General features: G+C 49.5%; 1 protein-coding gene and 2 long non-coding RNA genes across 3 annotated transcripts in view; 2 read left to right on the top strand and 1 right to left on the bottom strand.

Moving 5' to 3' along the window:
- Positions 1 to 772: 772 nt before the first annotated feature.
- LOC127470279 (uncharacterized) lies at positions 773 to 4,426 on the top strand. Its single transcript, XR_007904254.1, has 4 exons — positions 773 to 874; positions 985 to 1,151; positions 1,862 to 1,993; positions 3,203 to 4,426. It is a non-coding gene; the product is annotated as an uncharacterized LOC127470279 (long non-coding RNA).
- A 4,624-nt stretch (positions 4,427 to 9,050) lies between these two features.
- LOC127470281 (uncharacterized) lies at positions 9,051 to 10,117 on the bottom strand. The gene is made up of 2 exons (XR_007904256.1): positions 10,012 to 10,117; positions 9,051 to 9,202 (listed from the first exon to the last, which is right to left on the bottom strand). It is a non-coding gene; the product is annotated as an uncharacterized LOC127470281 (long non-coding RNA).
- GRK3 (G protein-coupled receptor kinase 3) overlaps positions 9,760 to 24,807 on the top strand; it is a 65,797-nt gene continuing 50,749 nt past the window's right edge. Inside the window, exon 1 of the mRNA XM_051785564.1 lies at positions 9,760 to 10,085. Within this exon, the coding sequence (XP_051641524.1) occupies positions 9,973 to 10,085 (113 nt within the window). The 5' untranslated portion in view covers positions 9,760 to 9,972. The remainder of the gene's footprint in view (positions 10,086 to 24,807) is intronic.

Here is a 24,807-nt window from a genome sequence, read left to right as displayed (position 1 = left end):
TGAGCTGAGTTTAAGCAATTTTAGATGAAATGGCTACGTGAGCAGCTGGTCCCTCTGGTCCTCACTGCTGCCACTGTGGCTGTGGCTGCAGGACAGGAAAAGTGGCCTTACCTGGGTTCCTGGTGCCTGTCACCTCTGTACGGGTTGGAAGGTGTGTAATGAGCTGGATTTGGTCCCTTTGGCAGAGCTTTGGGGTCCAGTGGTGGGGGGTGGCTGCAGGAGCGGGGCTGTGTCTGGAGCATCCCTTCGAGCAGCAGCCCAAGATTCTTCCCCTCAGGCCGTGTCCTCTGCTCATAACACGTGGCCTGCACAAAAACCCTGAGCAAAGCATCAAGAAAGATGCTCAAGGTAGGGAGAGAAAAATGATCAGAGCAAGAGAGAGACCTGCATCATACCCCACGGCCCCTGCTCGCAGTGGGCAGCCCACCTGCCCCCTTCTGCGCATGGGGCCACCCCAGGCTCCCCCATCGCTCGCATCCTGGGCACAGCTCGGCTGGTTTGGGGGTTCCCATCTCTCCTGCCACCCCACCCAAGAGTTCTACCAGCCATGGGGCACCGCAGCCCTGCAGACAATAGGAACATTCTTCAGGAAACCAAACCAACAACGCGGAGAGCCGCCCGCTATTTTGGGACTTCATATGCTCTAAGGCAAATGTCATTGGTGTGTAACATCCATTTAGGGAGCCGCGTAATGAAGTCGTGCATCATGAGGAGGGACCTGCTCGCTTAGCAACCTTCTCCGTGTGTGACGTCTTCCCCTGCAGGACGGGATTGCTCCTTCGCCAGCCCGAGCACAAAATGCCGCTCACAGCTGCCGTAAGAGGCGCTTTGAACTCAAAGACTCTGCAGCCCCCACCAACACCGAATTCCTGAGGTGGGCTTGTGCCCCCGGTCAGAGCCCAGGCAGCCTCTGTGCTGTGAGGGGTTTGGGTGCTGTGAGCCCCTGACCTACACCCGTATCTGTGTGCGTTGCCTTCCCAACAGAGCCCTCGGCTCTCTCAGGGATGGAAGAAGCTGGGGTACTGTGAGAGGGACAGAGCCTTTTCATTTTGAAGGCTGAACAGGACAGCTGCCACCTCAGTTCCCATCGAGAGCTTCCTCACTGCTGTTCATGCCGCTGCAGATTTTGGATGTGTCTCACGGGGAGGCGAGTGGGTGCAGGGGTTCACTGGGTGTACTGGGCATACTGGGTGTTCTGATGTTCCATGTGCATTGGGTGTTCTGGTGTGCTGGATGTACTGGGTGCTCTGGGGAGTCTGGGTTTGCTGGACACTCTAGGTTTTCTGAGTGCTCTGGGCACAGGCCGGCAGCAGGATGAGGACAGGGAGGGAGAGGACGGCTGTATGGCACAGAGGGAATGTCTGTCCTGGCTCTCTCCAGGTTTCCGGATGATAAGCAATTATGGGAGAGATTTACAGCAGATTAAGTCAGAAAGCAAAGTCCATTATCTGCCCAGATGAGCTCCAAAGGTAGAGGCCGTGTGGAATGAGAAATGGGGCACTTTAACCGTTACCATCCCTCTGGGCACCGACCTGGGCTCCGAAGGACAATGGCTCTGCTCCTGCAGGGATGGTGGCTGCTGCAGATCCACACGCTGCCATTCCCTTCCCACAGTAACGGCATTTTGGTGCCTGAATTTGCTCTGATTCCCTTATGGAATGCATGTTGCTTCTAGGGGATCTGCTACTCCCTTCCACTGGAGGTGCCTCTTCCAAGCCCCCAGGGTCAAGCTGAGCTGCAGATGCTAAATCCATGGGAATGCATTTTAGCAGAAAGATGCTTTTGAGGTCACTGAGGGTTTATTCACTGTGCTTTTTGATGGGTAAATCTCTCTGTGCATTGTCCCTGTTCCCCCATGCAGGCTGTCCTGCGGGACCTGCAGCCACCGGGTGGATGTGCCCACTGACCCACCCATGGACAGCCCCGTGGCCACTCCCACGTGCCTTGGGCAGTGGCCTCACTGGAACCACGTTCCCTCAGCTGTGAAATGAAGGTAATTTACTGGTGTGCTTTACAAGGGCGCTGAGAGAGAAGATTAATTGTTTGGCATATGGGACTGCAGATAGGATGGGTTATGATCCTGCAGATCCTTCTGTTTTGCTGTTGGCATGTGCAGCAGGAGCACAGCTCTGCTCCACAGGGACCACAGGCTCCTTTCCCCCATGACCTTTCCCACAGCCTCACTCCAGACCAGACAGCCATGGATTTGGGTGCTGGCACAAGGGCAGAACCAGAACCCTAGGGATGGCACAACTGGTGGCCCTGGTGACCTCAAGCCCGACATGCAAAGGGCAGCTCAGTCCCAGCATCTGCGTGTGGGGTGATGATGCAGCTAGAGGCACCGGCTGCCACATGACCCTTTGGTGTTGGGATTAAACTTGACACTTAGAGCCTGAAAATCTGCTTAAGGGAAAGCTGGCATAAATCTGAGTGTCGCCAGGACGTGCGTTGCGGTCTGGGGTCAGACCCCTCCCTACACCCTGGATAATGCCAGGCTGGTGCCTGTGGCCGGTGTCCCCACGGGCTCTACCCACAGTTGGCACAGTGGGACACCCCTCTGCACATCCCACAGTCCCCGAGAGAAAACTCCTGGTGTGGGAGGATGCCAGGGGCCTGCAGATGGGCAGCAGCTATCCCTGCCATGGCCAGGCCCTGGCCCTTCCCTGTGGGAGGGGGGTCCCTGGTGGCTTTGCCCCCTCAGTCCCTGGGGATGCAGGACTGGAGCCCCACCACACTCCTGCTCCCTGCTGGCTCCTTCCTGATGCAGATGCTTTCCTGAGAATCACCTTGCCCTGTCACCAGCTCCCGTCCCTTGGAATCTCTGCAGGAGCTGTGTCCCAGCTTTGCTGGCCCATCACCTTTCTGGGGTGCTCCTTCCACTCCCTCTGTGACAGTCCTGGGGGTGTTAGCTGCAGCATCAGGAATTCTGGGGGAGAGGCAGTACCCTTGCCTGTGCTGGTGGCTCTCGGGTGCAGCACAGCTCCTCTGGGACCTTGGGACAGCAAAATGAGTTGTCACTGTCATCTCCCACCGAACTCGAGCAGGCAGTAATGAAGGCTGCTGAGCACACACTTCTTCCTAAATTACCTTATTTATTCAGGGAATCAGATGCCGCAGTCTTTCATGGCTTCTTGTGAGGCTCGGATCTTGTGGGATGCGAGGCTATTAATAGGAGCCAATCTTTCCCCTTCTTCTTCTCCAGGCTAAAGGCAGAAGAATTCAAACAAGGGCCCTTTTGATGTGACAGAAGTCCAAATAAACTCCATGCCATTTTCATCTCAAGCTGGCAGCACATTCCCATGTTTCTGGTGGGGTTTCCCTGGGTGAGGGCTGCACCCGCAGCACCTGGGTGCCCTGGAACCGGGTGCCTGAGGTGGAGGAGCAGTCTGTGGTGCCCCTTCCAGTGACACTGCCCTCGTCTGTGGTGACATCAGGTGCCCAGAGCCAGCACAGAGACCAGACGGGTGAGATTGGATCCGGGTGAATGATCAGCCAGGGCAGCAAATGCCAATTTGCGTGTAAACAGACTGAGCACAAAAAGCCAGGGAAGAGAAATAACTAGAAAGCATTTACCACATAACAGACTTGTTTCCAAGGAGCAGATTTTGAAGGTTTCCCACAGGCAGCCTCGCTGGCGCTCCGGGGGAATTTCAGTCCCACACCCTCCAGCTTCTGACCCGCTCCCACCACGGTGGGCTTGGCACCTCCCCTGCCAGAACGAGCCCTGCACTATCCCAGAGCTGACCATGTCCTGATCCACTTCTGTGATGGGCAGTGAAAATCCTGGGAGAGCAGGGCTCTCGTTTTCAGCACTGCACGATTTACCTTCCGTGGACGCTGTGACAGAATCTGAATTACCTTCTGCCATTTCAGTATCTGCACAGTTGTTGGTTTTTCTGCTTCTGTCCATCAAAATTTATAGCTAAATTAGGCAATTATTGATTTTTCCCCCTTTATTGAGTTACATTCAAGCCAGCCTGTGGAACAGCAAATGCTCAATGGGTCCCTCTTGACATCTGTTTGTCTGATCAACCTGTGCAGGGAAAATGCTCCTTCAGTGCCCACTGACATCCCCACAGTGATGAACGGGAACACTTTGATTTTTTTTTTAGGGCTTTGAGACATTTGCTGTTCCAGTTCTTTTCGGGTTTATTTGTTTTAATCTGTAACAACACACTCTGTTGTTTTTGTTTGTGGAGTTCTTGAAGATGTGTCAGTCCTGAGCTGGGGGATGCAAGGAAGGGGCCCTGTGACCCAGGAGGGTGGTCTGTGAAGGGTCACTGCCCAATTTACCTGGCTCTCATCAGGCACCTCTAACCCTGTGGACAGGGCTGTAACAAGCCCCTCCACCAAGGTCTGATGCCATGTCCATATCATGACAGAGCTCTGAGGACAACCACAGGTGGAGATTTAGGTGTGAAAATGGCTCAAACTTCTCCTTGGGCCCTCCTGCCCCATGACAATTCCTGCAGAGCAGCCCAGGTGGGTTCAGTGGAGATGCACCAGGTGATGCTGCTTAAGGAGCAGAACCAGGGCTGGGTATTAATGCAGGTCCCTGGCTCTGCCCTCCTTCTGGAGGGTGTTTCATACCTCCAGTATTGTCCCTGTGCCTCCATGGGTCACCCTGGCTGAGATGGTTTTGGCATTGCTGGCTCTGTGACCTGGCTCATCCACATGCTGCTCCTGTGCTTTTGAAGCTTGCACTAGCCAGGTGAGAGGGTGATGCTTCTTTATTTAGTTGTGTGCATGGTGGGAGGGGAAAGTGTTTCATCACCACATTCAGTTTTAGTAACATCCCTGTGTGTGCTTTGAAGGGGTCACAGCTGAGACTTCCAGGCTGCAGCTGGCAAGGCATGGACTGAGGAGGGAGGCAGCACCAGGACATGGCTATGTGGCATGTCAGGGTAAGAAAACGTGCAGAGGAGAATGTCAGAAAGATATTTTTATTACAATAGTGTGATGCAATTGCAAGTGGGGGCCCAAGACCTCTCGTGCCTGTGTTTTCTCATGCAAGACTTTATAGACGTTACATGACTTTCAACTCTGCTCTTATCTCTGCCCCCAGAGGACATTATTACTGCTAGTCTGACTATGCCAGTATGAACGTTTGATGGTGAATAATATTTTTGAGAATTGAATTACCACTTGTTTCCTAATTAAAACCCAACCTCCTCATCATGTCAGCTATTTGCAAAAAGGAACGTGATGATGATAAGCTACACCGAGGCTTTACCTTTCTGAGGTGGCTGAAGTACCTTTGTTAAGAGTATTCAGGAGAAAGCTGGAGGAATCTGTGGAGATGCAGAGGACCCACCATGTTTCTCCAGGAGGCTAAAGCTGCGGAACTCCCCTCCTCTGGAGAGTTAGGGCGCCTAATGCGAGGGCACTGCGAGGGCAGAGGCTTCTTCTGTAAAACTGCTCCTTCTGGAATAGACAGTGACTAAAAGCAGCAGCAGAAATGGCCATTAATTACTCTATTTGTTTTCCACATTGCCTCTCACTGCTTATTAGTGCAGCATTAGGGAGATGGGATGCAACCCCAGCCTGGGTGCGGATGCTGCAGAGGAATGCCTGTGGGATTGGCATGGACTGTGGGAGGAGAGGGGCCAAAGCCCCCCCGGGGCATGGCAAAGCAGAGAATTTGATAGGCAAAGGGGGTAGAATGAGGCTGTTTCCTTGGGATGTGGGGCTAACACCGTCCCTCTCCACTGCGTCCACTCGGCTGAGCGCAGTGGGGGTGAGGCTGACTTTGCTGCAGGGAGGGACGGGGGGAGCGTGGGGGCCTGAGGAGGGATGGCATTGCCCCACTTTTCCCAGGAATAGTTTGTATTTACTCCTCTCCTACTGAGAAGTGCCTCTGGGCACTTCACCGTTGCTGCCTAACGAATCCTCACACAACCTCGTTAAGCAGGAGCTGCTTCCCCTCCAGGTAACCCTGCACTCAGGAGCTGATTTGGAACACTGGGGAGTGTGGTGAAAGGGGTTCTGCCCTCTTCCCTTCATTCAGGCACCCCAGACAATACTGCCAGAAGTGGAGGAAACATCAAAACATAACCTTTCTGCTTGGCTATAAACAACCCACAGAGTCTGGTCCAATTGGGATCCATCACTGATAAACTGTCTTCCCCCAGTGCTGCCAGGGAAGAGCAAGGAACTTGCTCTCTCTGTAGACAGCAGTATCCCATGGAGGGAACTGAGATAAACACTCCTTAATGCTCTTAATCTCAACCTATGAGCATTTTGGGTAACACATGATAAATATTAGTAAAAATAGTATTAAAAAGTAGGATTTAATAATCTTCTGTGTGTACGTTCCCCTCGAGGTATGTTATTGGCATTAGCCATGCGTAGAGCAGGGATCTTATTTGACATGGGATTGGCCACAGGGAGGGCAGCAGGATGGATGTGCCTCTGTCCTGGTGTAACACGTTGCACCATTATCTGGATGGGATGGTGTTAATGCAGGACGCACCAATAAACGTATGATAACCTCATTACTGTCTGTAACATCATCTGTCATCCTGTGAAGCAGAGCAGGGCATAATTAAACATTTAAATCTTATACAGACGATAGGAGGAACTTGCTCCTTGGAAGGAAGGAGCAGCAAGGGGAGGTTGGTTTCTTGGCTCTGAAGTGGTTGCACATGAACCCCGGCACTCCAGCCCAGCCAGGCCTCAAGACAGGCTTAAACTGATTGAGCAGTATCAATCACCATCCACAGAAATGTCAGGAGATACTTAAATGCATTCAGAGTGTACCGTATTCTGACCTCTGCTAACCCTGGCATCGATTAACTCTGGGTTTCCTTTACCTGGGGGAATCCCAAGGCAGGCATAAAGCACTGTTTATAAACACATGCAAACACCAAAACCAACACACACGGCATAAAACAACACAAAAGAACAGCACAAACACGGCCTGGGATACAACACAGGCTAAAGAAAACTGCAGTCTTGCACTTGGGGAGTTGAACTTCCCTGCAAAGGAGGAGGCTGGCACTGCCTGTTCTACTTGTTTTGGCTTCCACTTGATTCCACTCTGTAATTAAAAAATGCTCATCCCAGTGACCTTGAAAATACTGGAATATATCACTAAAAAAATATGTATTTTACACACTAGAGGTGTTTACACATTAGAGGTGTTTACATGCTAGAGGTGAGCATGAATAGCCAGAGCTGTGCTGCCTCCCCAGCCAGTGCCCAGGGTGGCTGCGGGGATATTCCACTACCTCCAACTGCACTGCAATCACACTTGGGAAATAAATGGTGCAGAGAACACCTTTTCTTATCACCCACCTCCACTCTGGTGCCAGCTGCTGCTGCCACATCAGCACTGATGGAAACCCAGAAGCAGAAAAAAGAAAACAAGTTCCTTAACTTGGTTGGCTGTCTTCCTGACTTCCTAGAAACTGTCAGCAGGAATGTCTTTGATGTGTACACAACAATAATATCCAGACAAAAAGGTGAAAATGTAGCACAGGAATAAATAGGAGAGCATTGGGAATCCCAAGTGGCATTTTGGTAACTTCTATTGCTGTCACCAGCACAGTAAAGCTATTTAAATATCTCAGCAAACCTGGGCCCTCCTCCTTTGGGCAGAGACGGTTTGTTTGCCTGTGCTTGGGGTGTTTGGCAACACCGTCAGGTGAGCACTGAGATCCTCCTTGTGGAGCTGTTGCTTCTGCAGGGTCACGTTTCAGGAAATGAAACCCAGCTCTTTCTGTGGAAATATCAGTGAGTGATGGGCAGAGGGGCTGCAGGAGCCAAACCCTGGGAGTCCCCTCGGAAGAGCTGGCAAAAGGCACGTGTCTGCTCATGTAATCAGGCTAAGGATGTGGTGAGGGTGGCAAATAGTTACTCATGGCTAAACAGAATATTCCTTAGAACAGCAGAGCCAAACACTTTTGGACCTGTCACTAGACAATGCCAGCCTTTCTCATCAACACAAACATTTTAAAGCTCTAAAATGATCCCACGGATGAGGCACAGACCGTGGGTTTTGCCTTGGTGGATTACGTTAGAGCAAAGGCCATCATGTGTACTGATGTATTTACATGTATTCTGATGTACTTATTTAATTAGACAGTAATTCTGCAGGTGTTAATGAGGATGTGCAGCTGTAGGAGCCTGGATGGCTTCACAGCCACCATGGGACCTCTCAGGAGTGGAGGGTTGAGCAGGACTGCTCTGCCAGGCTCGGGGAGAGGCACCACGGAAAGGACCTGGAAAGGACCTGAAATCATCATGTCTGGGGGCAATATCTCTCCCACCACATGCCTGCAAGGGAAGAGCCCATGCAGAGGCACTGGAATAAACTTTGCAGTGGGAGCTGTGAGTCTGAGCTGAGCCTGAGGAGTCACAGGAACCGTGTCACGGCCCACAGCCAGCCCCAGCGTTCACTGCCAGCCCAGAGGATTTCAAGAGATAAAAATACCCCTTTCCATCTCAGCTCGGCTCAGTGAAACCTTTAAACAGGGCTGGTGGGAGACTTCACCCCGAGCAACCAGGAGGGACAAGCTCCAGGTCCTTCCCTGTTTCCTTTCACTCATTTGGACACCCTGAGCCTCAGCTCTGCTCTGTGGCCCCTGGAGGAGAAGAAACCTTCCCCAGTGGATCTGTTCAGGTGAAAAATGTTGGCCTAAATTAACATTTTTAACAAAAAACAGGTTCTCAGACGGTTCATAATGAGCCACATGGTGAAATCCTCCCAGCTGTATACTCTACCTTGCTTTAATCAGATCATTAACTTTCATAAAGATGTAGGCAGGAGGAGTGGCGGCACTTGAAAAGAGCTCAAAACATGCTGAGTTTCAAACTTCAGACTTGTCATTGACTTAGCCTTTCATTGAGCCAATTATTTATGACATATTTGACGAAATTCAGAAAAGAAGGCAGTTGAAATCTGCATATCTGCTTGGCTGCAGTGGAGCTACTACTACATTAAGGAGGAATACGAGCTGGGAGCTCTGCTGGAGCAGAGGACACCTGGGTGCCTTGCTTTGCATGATTATTTGCCTGCAAGTGGTTCAATGGGGCGTCACAGAGATGAATTTGTTTGTATCCTGTTTTTATTACGAATATGTTTTAATAAACTATGAGGAAATTAATTCTAAAGAGACGCGTTTGACTGGGTGCTGATGTTTGCAGGCAGCCATCGCACTCCTCGCCCCATGTGCCCGGTGTTGGCTCTGGTGTTCCCCTTCTGCAGAACCAAAGAATCACAGAGTGCTTTGGGTTGGAAGGGGGCCTTCAAGATCATTTAGTCAACCCCCCTGCCATATGCAGAGACACCTTCCACTAGCCCAGGTTGCTCCAAGCCCTGTCCAACCTGGCCCTGGACACTTTCTGGGATGGGGCAGCCACAGCTGCTCTGGGCAACCCGTGCCAGGGCCTCCCCACCCTCACAGGATGGAATCCCCCACCGTGTCCGAGACCCCGAACCCCGGGACCCTCGCGCTGCCCTCGGGGCCGGGACCGTCTCCTCTCGGTGCGGGGTCACCCCGGGCCGCGGCCGCCCCGTCCCCGGGATCCCGGCGGGCGCTGCCCCGCTCGGGCCCCCCCCGCCCGCTCCATGGCCGGATTTCCCCGGTAGCGCCGGGCAGCCCCGGCCCGCCCATGGCCGCCGAGCGCGCCCCGAGCCGCCCGCGCGGGGCCGCGGCGGCTGCGAGCGGCGGGGGCGGACCGGCCGCCGCCATGGGCCCGGCGGGGGCGGGCGGGCGCTGAGGGGGCGCGGCGGGGGTTCCCTCCTTCCCTCCCTCTCTCCCTCCCTCCCTCCGTCCCTCCTGCCGCCCGCCCGGGGCGCAGGGCGGGAGGCGGGAGCGGCCCCCGCGCTCCGCACACGCGCACCGGGAGCCGCTCGGCCGCACCGGCGGAGCCGCCGCCGCCGCCCGCCGCCGCCCGCCGCCAACCCCCGCCCCGGGGGCGGCTGCCCCGGCGGAGCCTCCATCTGCAGCCCGGCGGCGGAGCGGGAACATGGCGGACCTGGAGGCGGTGCTGGCCGATGTCAGCTACCTGATGGCGATGGAGAAGAGCAAGAGCACCCCGGCGGCCAGGGCCAGCAAGAAGATCACCCTGCCCGAGCCCAGGTACCGCCCGCCCCGCCGCGGCCCCGGCTGCGCGGCCGCCCCGGCCCGGCCCCCCGGCCCCCTCCCCGGGGCCGCACATAACGGTCCGGCCGTGCCCGGGCACCGCGGCCTCCGAGGCACCGGGTCCGGCCGGGGCGGGCGCGGGGCCGGGCTGGATGTGCTCCGTGTGTGTGCTGGATGTGCTGGGTGTTTTGGATGTGCTGGATGTGTGTGTTTATTTGGCACAACTTCTGCGGGCGTCCCTCGGGCGGCTTAGCGGGGCATACCCCGCTCTCCGGGGATGAATCCCCCGAGCTCGGGGCTTTGTGGATCCCGAACCCGGTGCTCCGTCCAGCGGGTGAGAAATTCTGTCTAAATCAACCGGTAGCACCAAACCGAGCCGCTCTGGCCGTGTTGCTCTGCAGAGCGATTTTTTTTGGTGATGCTTCCTGAGGTTTGACAGGGGCTGCGGGAGGAGGACGGAGCCGAGGTCTCCCTTAGCAGGCAGCTCACGGAGCAGAGGTGCTGGGGCAGGTCTGGACTCCCTCGCCCCGACCTTCCCCGATCTCACCGCGGGAGCAGACGGGTGCCTTGGCACAGCTGAGGTTGTTTGCTTAGCGCTTGGTGCTAAAAGCAGCTTTTCGTCTGAAAAAACAGCTTTTTTCCCCCCGGTTATGCTTGTGTTATAAAATCACCTGAGCGTCGCTTGTTTATCGTTGAAATTAAAACTGAGCTTTCCCTCTCTTTCATGGCTCTGGATGTGTATATGTATATTAAAAATGAGGATTTAGCCAGCAAACGAAATACTGCAACAGGAAGAATCTAAACCGAATTTTACTGCAGAATGTGTAGGCAGTTTGGAAGCCTGCTGGTGGCCTAGCCGAGCTGTCTGCCGTGAGCCAGGCATCGCTGAAGCCCTCTTCCCACTTCTACACTCATTTTCCTGCCTTTCTGCTGGAATGCTGGGTAGGACAGGGAGGCTGTGGATCAGGGGAAGGTGAAGGGTGCCTAGCCCACGTTCATCCCCCTTGCAGGGGCACTGAGATGTCAGGTAAAGAAGTTTTGCTGTTGAGTTTAAGGTCTGGTTGAGGATGGTGTTACTGGACAGACGAAGGTGCCCATTTTTCTTCCTGGTATGTGTTTACACTTTCAAAAATAATACAACATCCATCAATTTTTGCCTACCCTGTTAGGCTGAGGTACAGCTTTGCTGGGGGTGCTGGTGGCTTCACATTTATCAGTGCTTTGGTGATGTCAGTTCTGCCGTCAGTGATGTGCAGCAGTGCTGTTCCCTGCTCCCAGCAGGGACATGACCCCTCTGGGCAGGTGAAGGGTGGGATGTGGAGGGTGTGCAGGGGAGGAATAGTCCTTCCAGTGCCATGAGAAATAAGGACACCATTGGCGCTTGTGGGGAGGCTGGAAAGCTGTTGCTTGGACTGACATCCGTCGTGCCCAGCGCGGGGAAGCCTTGTAGCACAGCACGAGGCCCGAGGAACCTGCTGTGCTCTACTCTCCTGCTCCAGTTTTTGCCTTGTCTCAGTGGTTGTTTTCCTGAGCTTGGAGAGATGGTTCACCTGCATTTGGCTCGGCAGGGTGGGAAATGCAGCCACATGCCAGAGGAAATTTTGTGGAGCAGGAGGAAAGGTGAAGGTGAAATGCCTCGCTCCTAGAGCTGCCTGTGGAAGAACCTGTTTGCATGAGATAGTGAAGGAAAAGGATGGTTTGCCATCCCCCTGGGCTGTGGTGCTCTGCAGAAGGTGAGAAGCCATCTGTGAGTCCATGGTGCTGTGGGATGGGGACATTTCAGTCACTCAGCACCGGAGTGGGAGGAGACATAACCGAGAACAGAGACTTGCCTCAGCCCGGGACCACAAACGGCTGTATGATGCTCAAAATGACTGAACTTCTGAGCTACTAACTGAAACCAGGGATTTCCTCATACAGTAGGAAATTGTGACCGTTATTCTGGTGTCAGATACCTTCGTGCTGCTTTCTGGCTGGTTTTTTTTGATCCCTCTCATTAGAGCAGACATGGTGTGTTGGGTTTACTGAAATATTCTGTGTTGCTGGTGAAGTGATTCATTTAAAATGACATAAATCGGCTGGTTAAAGGCAGGTTGATATAGTAACAGCAAAAAAAATACAACACACACGAGTCCTCTCTTACATGAGTTTGAAATCAAACAGTTTTTCCAGATACTCATTATTTCTGTGTGTGTGAGCAGCTCCTCGGAGGAGCATAAGCTCGTCTCTGTCACGTCTGGCTGCGCAGCCATCCTCGCCTTGGTCCTGGCTGTCACTGGGACAGACAGCAGGAAGGTCACTGGAATATCACATCCACGCTTGAAAATAAATGTCCCTGCCTTATTGCAGCTCTCTGCTCGCAGGAATGTGTTGGTTTGTCTCCTGCAGGCAACCACAGCCCAGGGACGGGTCCTGTGCCGCTGACGTTGTCGCCTCAGAAAATATTAAAGGTTTCACCCCTGTTTTCAGTCTTGGCTCCTTGCTGGAGCCCATACACCTGTCGGCAGGCTTTTATCTTTCCCAGATAAGGCTGAGGCTAAATGAAGCAAATGAGTTTACTGTAATGCAAATTTGAGGGGGCTTCCTGTTTACAAGGAAATAGCTATAGTGCCGGCAGAATAAATTCCAAGGCTGCAGGCCAAGACTTAGCAGCAAATGAACTACGAGGGTGAAGAGTTTATTGGCCGTGGGGCTGATTATTGCTGAGTTTACGTGAATTATCCTCAGACTGGTTTTGTCCCGAAATCGTTAAATATCAGTTTGGGAAAGAAGGACAGAAAACACTAATGGGCCCTGAGTGCTTAAGGAAGAGGCTTAGTGTGTTTTTATTTTTTTTAAACACCAAAACAAAACAACCCTTTTTCCATCCTCTGTCATCTGCTTTTCCTTCCCTTCTGCGTTTCCTCCTTTCGTTCCTAAGAGCCTTGCCAAGAGCTGGGAGAGCTGTGGTATCTTTTTGTTGTACATTGTTTCCTAAAAGCCTGTTTTGGGGAGATTTGCATTGGTGAGCAGAAAGTATGTCAAGAGGCAGAATATCCTGCAGAAATCAGGCCTGGAATGGAAGGAAGATGTCCATGTGGAAATATGAGCAAATATGAAACCTTAAATTTTTTCTGCCGAATTGCTGTCAAAAATTGTAAGTGTCGGATGGAAAGGAGTAAATTAACTGCACTCTGAATTTTTTAGGCTATTTATCAGACTGCTGAGGTTTTTCACTTTTCCATGTAAATGTTACATTTCCCTTATTTTGGTCAAAGGGAGCAGAAGAGCACTGTAGAACAGCTCTTTTTATTTACCAGCAGCTTGTTCTGATTTGAGTAAAGGATTTGCATAATGTGAAGCTGAGAAAAATGGTCCAAGAAATCAGGTAACAAATGAGAGAGGGTTCAGGGCTTGCAGAAGCCTCGAGTACATGCTGCTGTCCTCGCCAGGAAAGTTGACATTAAAGCTTTCTTACTATAAACATCACGTAAGCTTCGGGTGCTTTCGGTGTACAAATACCACGGGCATGGTAACAAAACACAGCATCCATCTGTCCAGGCTTCTCTCCCCACGGCTGTAGATGTTTCTCCTCTCATATCTCTTTTTCTAACGTGCTTCCAGTAATTACCTCTGTTTCAAGTCAATTTTAATTTTGATTTTTCTCTCAACCTTTTTTCCTTGGTCTCCTGCGTTCCTCTGAATCCTGCCCTTCTAGGGGAAAAAAGGAGCGTGTTGCAGTTACTTCCTTCTTGAGAATCGTGCTTATAATATGACATTTTTTTCGGGTATCATCCCATCCTCGCTTCACCTGCAGAGGTGAAGACTGACCCCTGGCACCCAACTGCTTCTTGCTGGGGCAGTTGATGTGCCCTTTGCTTTCTTACCCAGTATTCAGACTAACTTGTTTAAAACTCTGATTGAGGTTTGTTGAACACGCAGAGGTTGATTTTCCTTTCCAGTTTTATTCTGAGCTGTTTGTGATTTCTTTTCTTCCTCTTATGGTGCTGAATGTTGTTGAAACGCAAGTGACGTTTCCCGCTCGGGGTTAAGCATCATTGCTCTGTCCTCTTTTGCTTCTGGTTTTACAGTTCTGATCTTTTGGCCTTCCTCTGCTCTTTCTTTGAATTTCACTTCTTTCTTTGAAGTGTCCTTCAGTGAATTCTTGTACCTCTTGAAACTTCTGTAAATCTCCGAGTTCCAGGCTTACACTCCCCTGTCTCTGCTGTCAGTCTGGGTGACTTTCGTGGTGTTTTCTCTGGCGTTGTTTAACGCCTCTGTTGTGTTTATTCATTTACAGCGCTGTCTCTGGGAAAATCTTCCTGACAATTGCTTGTGTAATTTTCATCTTTGTTGCTATTACGCCCATGTCAGCCCTCTCAATCTTTCTAGGTGCTTCTTTGTGTCGCTGCAAGAAAACCGTTCAGTTTTGGGCTTCTGCAGGTGGCATTTAACTCCCTGAATGGCTCTAGCTCAGTGTCATGGCATTAAAAAGTCCCGTGTCTGCCTGATGCTGTGGCTGTCCGTCCTTCCCGCCTGCTTTGGTCCGTGCTGGTCGTGTCCATCAGGTCTGCAAAACTCCTCCCCTGAGGCCCTCATTAAAACACTCTTTTGTCATGAAGCTGATGAAGTTTGGCTGTGATTAATCTGCCGTGCTGTGTGTGCTGGTGCAGTGTTTGTGTGTTTACAGGCGATGTTTCCTGCCTGTCTCCCTCTATCCCTCTGTGTTCCCTTGTCTCTACCCGGACCGCCCATCTGTGCCATCAGTCCGTGGGCAGCACAGTGGGGTCCAACAGGGTCTCATCAGTGGCATTTGTACCAAACCCCCCTCTTTATATGCAGGTTGTTTAGGGAATGGAATGGCTTCAGGAAGCCTTGTAAGATCCCATCTGGAGTACTGCCTCCAGCTCTGGGATCCCATCACAGGAAGGATATGGACCTGTTGGAGCGAGTCCAGAGCAGGCCGCCAAGATGATCAGAGGACTGGGGCAGCTTTGCTGTGAGAAAAGGCTGAGGGAATTGGGATTATTCAGCCTGGAGAAGAGAAGCTTTGGGGTGACCTAACTGTGGCCTTACAGTACCTGAAGGGCTGCAAGAAACCTGGAGAGCGACTATTTCCAAGGGCCTGGAGTGCCAGGACAAGGGGGAATGGCTTCACACTGCCAGAAGGCAGCATTAGATGGGATATTGGGAAGAAATTCTTTTCTGTGAGGGTGGTGAGGCCCTGGCACAGGCTGCCCAGAGAAGCTGTGTCCACTCAATCCCTGAAAGTGTCCAGCGCCAGGTTGGAGGGGGCTTGGAGCAACCTGGTCTAGTGGAAGGTGTCCTTGCCTGTGGCAGGGAGTGGAATAAGATGAGCTTTAAGGCCCCTTCCAACCCAAACCATTCTGTGATTCCATGATTCTGTGATGTTATGCTCCTTCCTCCCTATCTGGTTGCAAATGGTAGAAATCATCAAAAGAACTGTTTTTCTGTTTTCAGAAAAAGATAAGGAGGCCCAGATTCTGCAAAGGCTTCCACATTTGCTGGGCTTTGCACAGAAATGGTACCAATGAAGGCAGAATTAAACCAGAGATGATACAGAAGATTAAGGATCTGCTGATTAATTCAGCCCAATTTTATGTCACGGTGCCATTAGCTCAGTGAGGTGTTGGTATCTCATTGAACCTCATTCCATCTGCTTGTAGCGATCAAGACTGCAAATTATTTTAGTAGAACTTAGAGCTTGGCTGTCTAAAATTGCAAAACAGTTTAGGTTTTTGTTTGACATTTACAATGTTGGGGGTTTTTTTGGTGTCAAGCACGATTGTTTCTTGATATTTTTACACCACTTCCAGGACTTACTAAAAATGGAATTGAAAAATTTGCAGTAAGACATTGAAACCAGCATTGCAGGACACTCAGACTGTTCCAAATGGTTCCATTGATGTGTAACTTGTGAAAAATACAGAAGGAAAAAGGATTCTAAATGCAATGGGTTTATAAATTAATCTGTTATTTTGCAGCTTTACTGAGCATCTCACTGAGTTGAGCATTTAAGCAAAGAATAAAGGAAGTAAAGTGGGGTGAGAGTGAAAGATGGGTGGTTATGTGTTGTAGACCAGACAATTATTAAGAGAAGAAGGGTAAGTGCTGCAGGTGAACCTAGAGTAGGTGTGTAGAAGCCAGCAGTGTGGGTTTGTGCTTCTCAAGGTCAGAGTACCCTGCTGAATGAAGCTCTGGTGTTTCGCCAGGAGTATCCACTCAAAGGGGTGCCCTCAGTGTCACTGCACTTCCTACAGCATTGTTGTCCGGAGATGCAAGTGCTGTTTGAGATGGTGAATGTCTTCTCATTGCAGTGAGGCTCCAGGGCATCTGCCTCTTTTCCAAGTGCTGGAAATACCTACGAGAGTGCTTTTGAGACACTCGAGTGTGCCTTTTGTCCCCTTGCCTTGGATGATTGTGCTGTTCAGAGGGATATCAGAGAACCGGTGTGAGTGCACTCACTTGCTCATCATTCTTGTCTCCTGTCCTGGACTATCCCTCTCTTTTTTTTTTTTTATTTCCTCAAGGTATTATTATTGACTACTATGGTCAAAAAAATCCATTGTTCATTTAGTTTAGTACAATTCATAGTAATGTATCTGTTTCAAAGGTTAGTTCAGGTGTTCAGGAATGAAGAAGTGTGTAGAATCACAGAACCACTAAGGTTGGAAAAGACCTCCAAGATCACTGAGTCCAATCTGTGACCGATCCCCACCTTGTCAACCAGACCAGAGCACTCAGTGCCACCTCCGGTCATTCCTTGAACACCTCTAGGGATGGGGACTCCACCACCTCCCTGGGCAGCCCCTTCCAATGCCTGACCAGCCCTTCTGTGAAGAAATTCTTCCTCATGTCCAAAATCTGAAGCTTAAATCAGTAGACTGAAGCTTATCTTACTATTTAGAATTGCTTGGGTGACAAGGCACATGTGGGGGTTCATGTGGGAGCTGCTTGAGGAGGGGGAAAGACTTGTTTTTTCTGAACTACCATTATAATAAAAGCTGAATATTTGTGGGTTTATGGTGGACTAGTTCAGGGTAAACATACATGACAGAGTAGTGGAATTTTTGCTGGAAATCCAGCCTCCCAGCTTTGATGTCAGCAGGATTTGTGGTTGTGAAGGTAGTAAGAAACAGCATTCCCAAAATAATTAATTTGGTGTGCATATAGGATGCTGGGGCCGCTGACAAGATGTACTTGCTTTTTATCTCAAATTAGCTTTGTACTACAGCACTTTCTTGAGAAGAATGCATGCTTAGGGATGGATATGGACTGCCAGTGTAGGAGGCTGTATGGGAGGGCTCCTGCTTGCTGTGGATGCTGCTTTCAGCTCCAGTTGGGTGTTCTCTGTCGTGGGAGTTCAGTTGTTTTTTGTTGTACCTGCAGTGTCCCAAGCCTTAATAACAGACAGGAGAGCATGGGAGGGTGAAGATCCCGTTGCAAAGCTTTAATAGACAAGGAATGAGAGTCTGGAGGAAGGGCACTGATTGTTGTTACCTGTATTTTACAGATCAGGAGCCAGTTAGAAAATACCTGATGTACCTTTGTTCACATGTAGGATGTTTGGCAGGTGCAGGAGTTGAAGTTGGATTTTCTGAGCTTCAGTGGAGGCCCTTGACTGTCTGAGCTCCTGAGCATCCTGTGCTTGAAGCACCTCTGGGCACAGGAAGGAGAGATCCAACCCTCAGAAAGATGCTCCAATTACTTCTCCTGTGGGAATGCTGTGATATTGGAGCTTGTATTTTGAAACACAGACCTTCCCTCGGGCGTCATTACCTTAATTAAGGAAAAAAGTAAATGAGAGTGATCTGTGAGGAGATCAGTGTGCTCTGTTCTGTGCTAAAAACAGAGGGATGTTTCTAGGTGTGTTTTCGATGAAAGCTTCCAAAATGTGATGTTCCTTTACAGGTTTGATACACCTGCGTGATCCAGTGCAGGTGCTGCTGGGACTTTATAGCTCTTACTCCTTTTATAGCTATGATGGCTTTTCAGTGCCTGGACCTTCCCATGTGAAATGGTTTCAGCCAACACTGGAACTATAATATCAGGACACGAGTGTATGCAGCTCTTGGTTTCTGTTCTGGTGAAATCATGTGGAATGGCCTGGTTTAATCTTCTTATCAATAATAGCTTTATTTTTTTTGGTAATTAATAGAATTACTAAAAAGCCTATCAGGAGCCGTCAGGTCCAGGTGCATAAACCAAATAACATAATTTAATTGAACTAAATTGATGTAAAAACAGCAGTTTCTAGCTTAGAAAATACAGCTGTTTTCCACAGAAGGAGCTTCACCCCATGCTTATCTAAAAAAAAAGAAATCATTCCAGTACTGAGTAAACACCTATATAAATATACCTTTCATAAATAAATAACAATTTTTGAGAGTTTTTGAAGGAACTGCTTCCACACAGAACCCCCCCAGTCCCCTTGCAGTGTGCCAGGAATTTGTCCTGTCAGCATGTGTCATGTCCTATTGAGAAAGGAACCGGGGAAAGGGCGGATTTCTCGGGATCTGGTGGAGCTGCTCAGATCAAAGCCATCATTAAACGCCGCAGAGATTCAGTCCAGCATGTGCAGCAGACGGGCACCAGCTGCACAACGACCTCCTGCAGCCCCGGGGCCTCTGGGGAACAGAGCTGGGAATGGGGTTGGAGCAGGAGCTGGGAACGGATGGGTGCGTGTCACCCGCGGGGAGCTGCTACCTCTGCTCAAGGTGCACGAGAGAAAAGAGCTCCCACAGCTTCTGCATCCTCCTGGAAAATTAAAAAGCTCTGGGGATTCCAGTAAAATCCTCAGTGCTTCAGACCTTGGGGGAAAGACACCCCTGTCCCAAGGGGCTGAGTGCAGAATGAGCCTCCATGTGACGGCTCCGTGGATGTGACTTGGCTGCTGTTGTTTGTTGTGTTTCTACCTCAGTTTCAGCAGGAAAAATGAGCTCTGGGAAACAGGAGTCTGGGTTAAACTGAGCTTTAAATGGAAAAGAGTGATGGTGGGTCCAGCGAGCGGTGGTGAATGGAGTTAGATCCAGTTGGTGCCCAGAGGAAATGGCTTCAAGTTGTGTCGGGGGTGTTTAAATTGGATATTGGGAAAATTCCTTCCTTTAAAGGGTTGTCCAGCCCTGGTGCAGGCTGTCCAGGGCAGTGGTGGAGTCTCCATTCCTTGGAGGGATTTAAAAGCTGTGCAGATGCGGCACCTGGGGACAGGGGTTAGTGGTGGCCCTTGCAGTGCTGGGGAATGGTTGGACTTCATGGTCTCAGAGGGCTTTTTCAACCTGAACAATCCCATAATTCAATTAAAAGAAGATAAAACATGGGCGAATGTTTTACTCTTGAGGTTTCAAGTGTCTGGTGAAAGAAGCCTGGCTGTGCCATGGGCAGGGCATGGTTGTGTTTTGGGAGGATCACTGCCATGGAGTTGGGACGTGGGGCTCTGGAGGGACGTGTGGCCTTTCAGAAGGGCTGGTTTTCTCTGGGGGAGAAAAAATACAGGAGCATTCCTGTAGTTTTAACTTGTTGTTTAAAAGAGCTTTGAAAGATCTGATTCTTGGGCCAAATGTTTCATCCCAGTTTTCCCTTTTGGTCAGTCTTGCATTGCTAAGCCTTTTAAATGCACTTGTACAAACAGAAAAAAACAACCTACTTTTGGCTGTAATGGCTGTGGGCCATTCTGCCAGTGCTTGTTGACCCTGTCATGCTTTCGGTTCAAAGGCCTTTGGGGCAGGATCTTTGGTCCAATTTTAGCAACTTTACGATGGATTTGGATAGTGCAAATAAACTTTTAAAGTCTCTGTAAAATTTCATCCTGAGCCTATAAATGAATAAATAAATCAGAGGTGATTGTCAGCGTTGGCCGTAGTTCTTGGTCTCTCAGTCAACGTTTATACTTGCACGCTACTTTTAAAGAAAGTTCTAAACATTTGAGATCGGAAGAGATTAAAAAAATTGGCACGTCTTCAGTAATTTTGTATTTGTTTAAAAAAAAAAAAGTGATTTATGATTGGTGAATGACTTAATTGCAGTCGGAGCGAGGAGATGTGATTTTGCTCTGATTTCTCTTTCTTGTAATTTCTCAGCAGCAGCAATCTGGTGGAAGGGCAAGTCCTTGACACTGCAATTTGGTGTAATTACTCCTGGAAAATTCATGTACTTAGAAGCTTTTATATTAGTTTCAGATTTCAGCACTGATAATGCCAGTGATCCTCAAGGAACATGAGGCTGGTGAGTGTTGTGAAGTTGTAGCTACGCAGCTACTGCTTTTGGCTCCCTCCTTGTAAACTTCTCCATTAATATAATTTGCATAAGTGAAGCTGCTTCGTCTCCTGACGCAGGGACCAGAGGGGGGTGTGGACAGGTGTTGCTGAGCTTTAATCCCTTCCATCACACAGGGCTCTGGGGTGAAATTTGTTGTTAATCATCCACGTCAGTTCTAAGAGCATTAGTTCATTGCAATGAAATGAGTTGGCAGGGGGCTTGGTGTGAACTTCAGGGGGGTATGAGGGCAGAAAATGGGGCAGAAAGGGGTGAACTTGGGACAGAAAATGGCAGAGCCCTATTCTGTCCCGTGGAAGGGGTGGTATGCACATGGTGTGCCATGTTTATGGAGAGAAATCAGAGTTTGGGTTCACTCATTACTGCTTTGTCAGCTGGTGAGAATGAGAGTAGAATGAGCATTTGAACTAATTAATCACAGAATCACAGAAAGATTTAGGTTGGGAAAGACTTCCAAGACTGAGTGTGATTCTGTGATTTTACAAGTAATAGATAAATATATCAGGTTAAATGGTCTGATGGTCCTTTCTGATTTTCTGTGCTGGGAATTTGCCTGATGAACTGCCAGAACCAAAGTGACAACATGTAAAATAGCTTTTACAGCATCTGAGAACCAAGCCGTTTTGGAGAAGTATTGACTTCTGCTGAACTTTGAGCTGGGTGCAATCTGAGAGGAAGCAGAATGAAATGGGTTCAATGTTTTGTGAGTGCTCACTGTTTATTACCTCTGACACAGGAATAAGTGAAGGTGACTGGGTGATGTGGAGAAGGGATGCTGGGAGTGCAGAGGGCAGGCACTGCGAAAGCTTGGCAGACACAGCAGTGGCCGTGGGATTGCTGAATATCTGGCATTTTCCTGAAATAATTATTAGCGTTTGAGTAGTTTTTGGACATGCCAGGAGCCATCAGGAGCTTAGTGTGCCGTTGGATACAGGAGCCACACGTGGCAGAGGGATGGTACCTGCTCTGACGACAAAGGAGGGAGAAAATAAATCCAGCTTTATTTTACAGACTGGGGATCTGAGCAGATAAAGTTTATGACCTGCCTGCAACGATACAGGAAATGTTGATAGAGTTAATTTCTGAACTCTGCTCCCCTCAGTCTCTGTAAAGCTGCTGTTTCATTCTTGTTTTGTATTTCCGTTCTCTTGTTTCTGTTTCAGCCTATACATGAATGTATTAGTGGCTGTAACTGCTCATTCTTAATGCAGCTCTGGTTCTTCAATGCTGGCAACAAGACCAGACATTCCTTTCTCAAGCTGTGGTGTGTATATGTGCACCTGTACAACAGATAACATCCCACAAATCTGAACTCTTATTGATTTGTAAGAAAAAATCATGTGCTTTGCTGATAAATAATTAAAAACTCCTTTAAGATCCAGTAGTAAGTAGCTTCTTGACTTAGTTCCAATACTAGGAGTATGTATATGGATACATCTTGTCACCTCATTCTTTGCCCTTTCCCCTTCCAAGGTGTGAGGTACTTTCAGAAGAATTCCTGTAACAAACCTTCAGGGACAGGATCCATGTAAAATGAATAGCAGAACTTTTATAGAGTTGTAGACTGGTTTGGGCTGAAAGGGACCTTAAAGGTCATCTCATTCCAAATCCCTGCTGTGGGCAGGGACATCTTCCACTAGAACAGGTTGCTCCAAACCCTGTCCAGCCTGGCCTTGAACACTTCCAGGAATGGGGCAGCCACAGCTTCTTTGGGTAGCCTGTGCCAGGGCCTTACCCCCCTCACAGGGAAGAATTTTTTTCTGATATATAATTTAAATGTACTCTCAGTTTGAAGCCATTCCCCTTGTCCTGTCACTATGTGGAAAAAGTCCCTCCCTATCTGTCTTGGAAATACCAAAACAAGTGCTGTTTGTTTTCTTCTCCTCTGTAACTCCTATTTTCTCCATATTCTCACATCCATTCTGGTCATGCTCCTGCTGCCCGTGTGAACTGGGGCTGCCCAGTGGGCTGTTCCTCAGGCTCTGGTTGCCATCCAGTGGGTTCTGGTGTGGCAGACACACTTGTACTCTCAGCAGAAGTTTAATTTCTCTTGAGTGCCATGCTTATCCTTGGAGCCACAGACTATTCCTGATCTGTTACAGGGCAACAACAAGAGTGATTGTTGTTGGCACTGGCTCTGGTTGCAGCCAAGGACAAGTCCTGGCTCTGGGTGAGCTCCTTTCCAAGGGACCTCCTGGTTTGCTGCTGCTGCTGTAGCTCATCTGAGAGGATTGCAGATGCTCTTGCTGTGCACGTGTCCTTTTCTGTGTTGGATAGAACGTAATGTGTTTTCTTCTTAGTTTTTCAGACATGTCTTGGAGTAGACATTTTCCGCCTGTACCGACCTTGGCACTGCGGCTGCTGCCTGTGCCCTGCCAGGCTGTCACAGGCAGCAAGAGCTGTTTAATTACAGGATGGATTTTAACCTTGAAGGTTGCTTTTCAGCGGCGTTCTTTGATCAAGTCTGAAAGACCAGGATGCTGGCTGGAGTATCTAGAGCTTCAAGATGGAACCTGAAGCTCCTTTTAACAGACTTTTCAGCTCGTGCTTGACATAAATCCCTTTTCTGGGGAGGCGGAGGAGCTGACCAGGTTGGAGTGACCTGTACTGCTTGCAGAGTTCATGGTTTGATGGTGATGCAGATAGTCATCCTCCTGCCTGCTCTGGGCAGGCAGCGTGCTCTGACCTGCTCCGCAAGCCCTGGGGCGTTTGTTCAGCTCAATCTCTGAGGGCAGCTTCACCCAGGGGCTGTGAGAGATGCAGGAGCACTCAGCTGCCCACACTCCTGGCACCAGTGCTACGTGGGGACTGTTGGCATTGCTAAGGATCAAGATACTTGTCTCATTTGCAAAAAATCCCCTCTCCCAAAACCTCTTTACTGTGTCACAGCTACGAGAGTTGTCTCTGACCAGCTGTGGGGTGGGCACTGCTGGGCATCTGGCCCTGGGGCTTTGCTGTGCTCCAGGTACCTGCTTAATGTGGGCCCAGTTAAATCAGCAAGTCATGGAATGGCAGAATCATTGAGGTTGGAAAAGACCTCCGAGATCATCGAGTCCAACCTGTGCTGATCCCCACCTTGTCACCCAGCCCAGAGCACTGAGTGCCACGTCCAGTCGTCCTTGAACACCTCCAGGGATGGGGACTCCACCACCTCCCTGGGCAGCCCCTTCCAATGCCTGACCACCCCTTCCATGAAAGAAAAGGTACCCAGGAAGAGGTACCCAGAGTCCAAGTTGCATTTCTAACAACATTTTAAGCCTGATGCTTGATTTTCCCTAAATATGCTTTTCCTAGTATTTCAGTTGACTCAGGGCCCGTGGACCGCAAACGGAACGTCTGAATTTTTTGCCGTTTCGTATTTTTTCAAGAGGCTTTGCTGCAGTCCAGTCGGATATACTTTTGTTTCTGAAGTCTCCCTGGATTTCATTTTTAGCCAACTTTTCTTTCTGCCCATTTTGAGTGCTGCTATTAAGGTAGATCATGCTGTGAACCGAGATGAACTCGTGTGAAAGCGGCCACTTCTCGCATTAGTGCATGGTTTGCGCTGACGGCATCTCTGGCCGGGGAAGGCTTTTCAGAAATGGCTGTGTTTCTGTGAAATGCAGCTTTTAGTCCCAGATTGTTTATGTGTAGGGCAACTAATGAGTCGATAGACAAAAGCAGAGAGGGAACCTTCCTGTTTGTGGAATGTACTAAGGTCCATTTTAAAATATTCCATCCTTGTGAAGGATACACAGACTCTGCTTCGTTTCTTTGAACTCAATGGGATTTTTACCTTTTAACTTCCATGTGAGAATTAGGAGGTGATTATTCTGGGTAGTCATAATCCACTCCATGTAATTTATTCCTATTTATTCATATGGATAAGGAGAAATGATTTTAAAGGGATGAGAGTGTTGTTGAGGAGCTGGAATGCAGTGTGGACTCCTGTAGCCTGTGATCATTTTACAGATTTGTTCAGATTCTGTAGCTGCAAAAAACATTTTGTTCCTTTGACACGTTATCCATCAGACCAGAAGTGCGAGATGTCGGGAGAGGAGGAGAGGTGCTGGAGAGATTTGCTCGTTACACAATCAGTGTTTTCCTGGACACTTCAGTCACACGTTAAATTTTCATTGTCTTCTCCCATTGTCTAGATCTGTTGATGTAATTTCTTGCAGTGCACTTGTTGGAGCAGAGGAAAGCTTTCTTGATGTCGTTATTATGAAAAAGGCTTATTCTGTTACTAATGGTCTGGTGGTCAGTGGGAACAGGACAGTGCTGGTTGTGATGGCAGTGCTGATGGCTCAGGGCAGCCAGGAGGATGAGGAGGGGGAACCTGGGGGCCTTTGGTGACTCAGACCAAGCTTGTTTATCTACAAGAGGGTCCTTCTGTAAGCAGGACAGTGGGAAGCTATGGTTGGAAAAAGACTTAGATTAGATATTAGGGAAAAATTCCTGCCTTTGT

The sequence above is a fragment of the Manacus candei genome, unplaced genomic scaffold (genome assembly GCF_025592945.1).
Source record: "Manacus candei isolate 608988 ecotype Guabito, Panama unplaced genomic scaffold, ASM2559294v1 h1tg000020l, whole genome shotgun sequence".
NCBI classification, from domain to species: Eukaryota; Metazoa; Chordata; class Aves; order Passeriformes; family Pipridae; genus Manacus; species Manacus candei.
The sequence above is the reverse complement of the archived record's forward strand: the minus strand, read 5'-3'. Positions and strand labels throughout refer to the sequence as shown.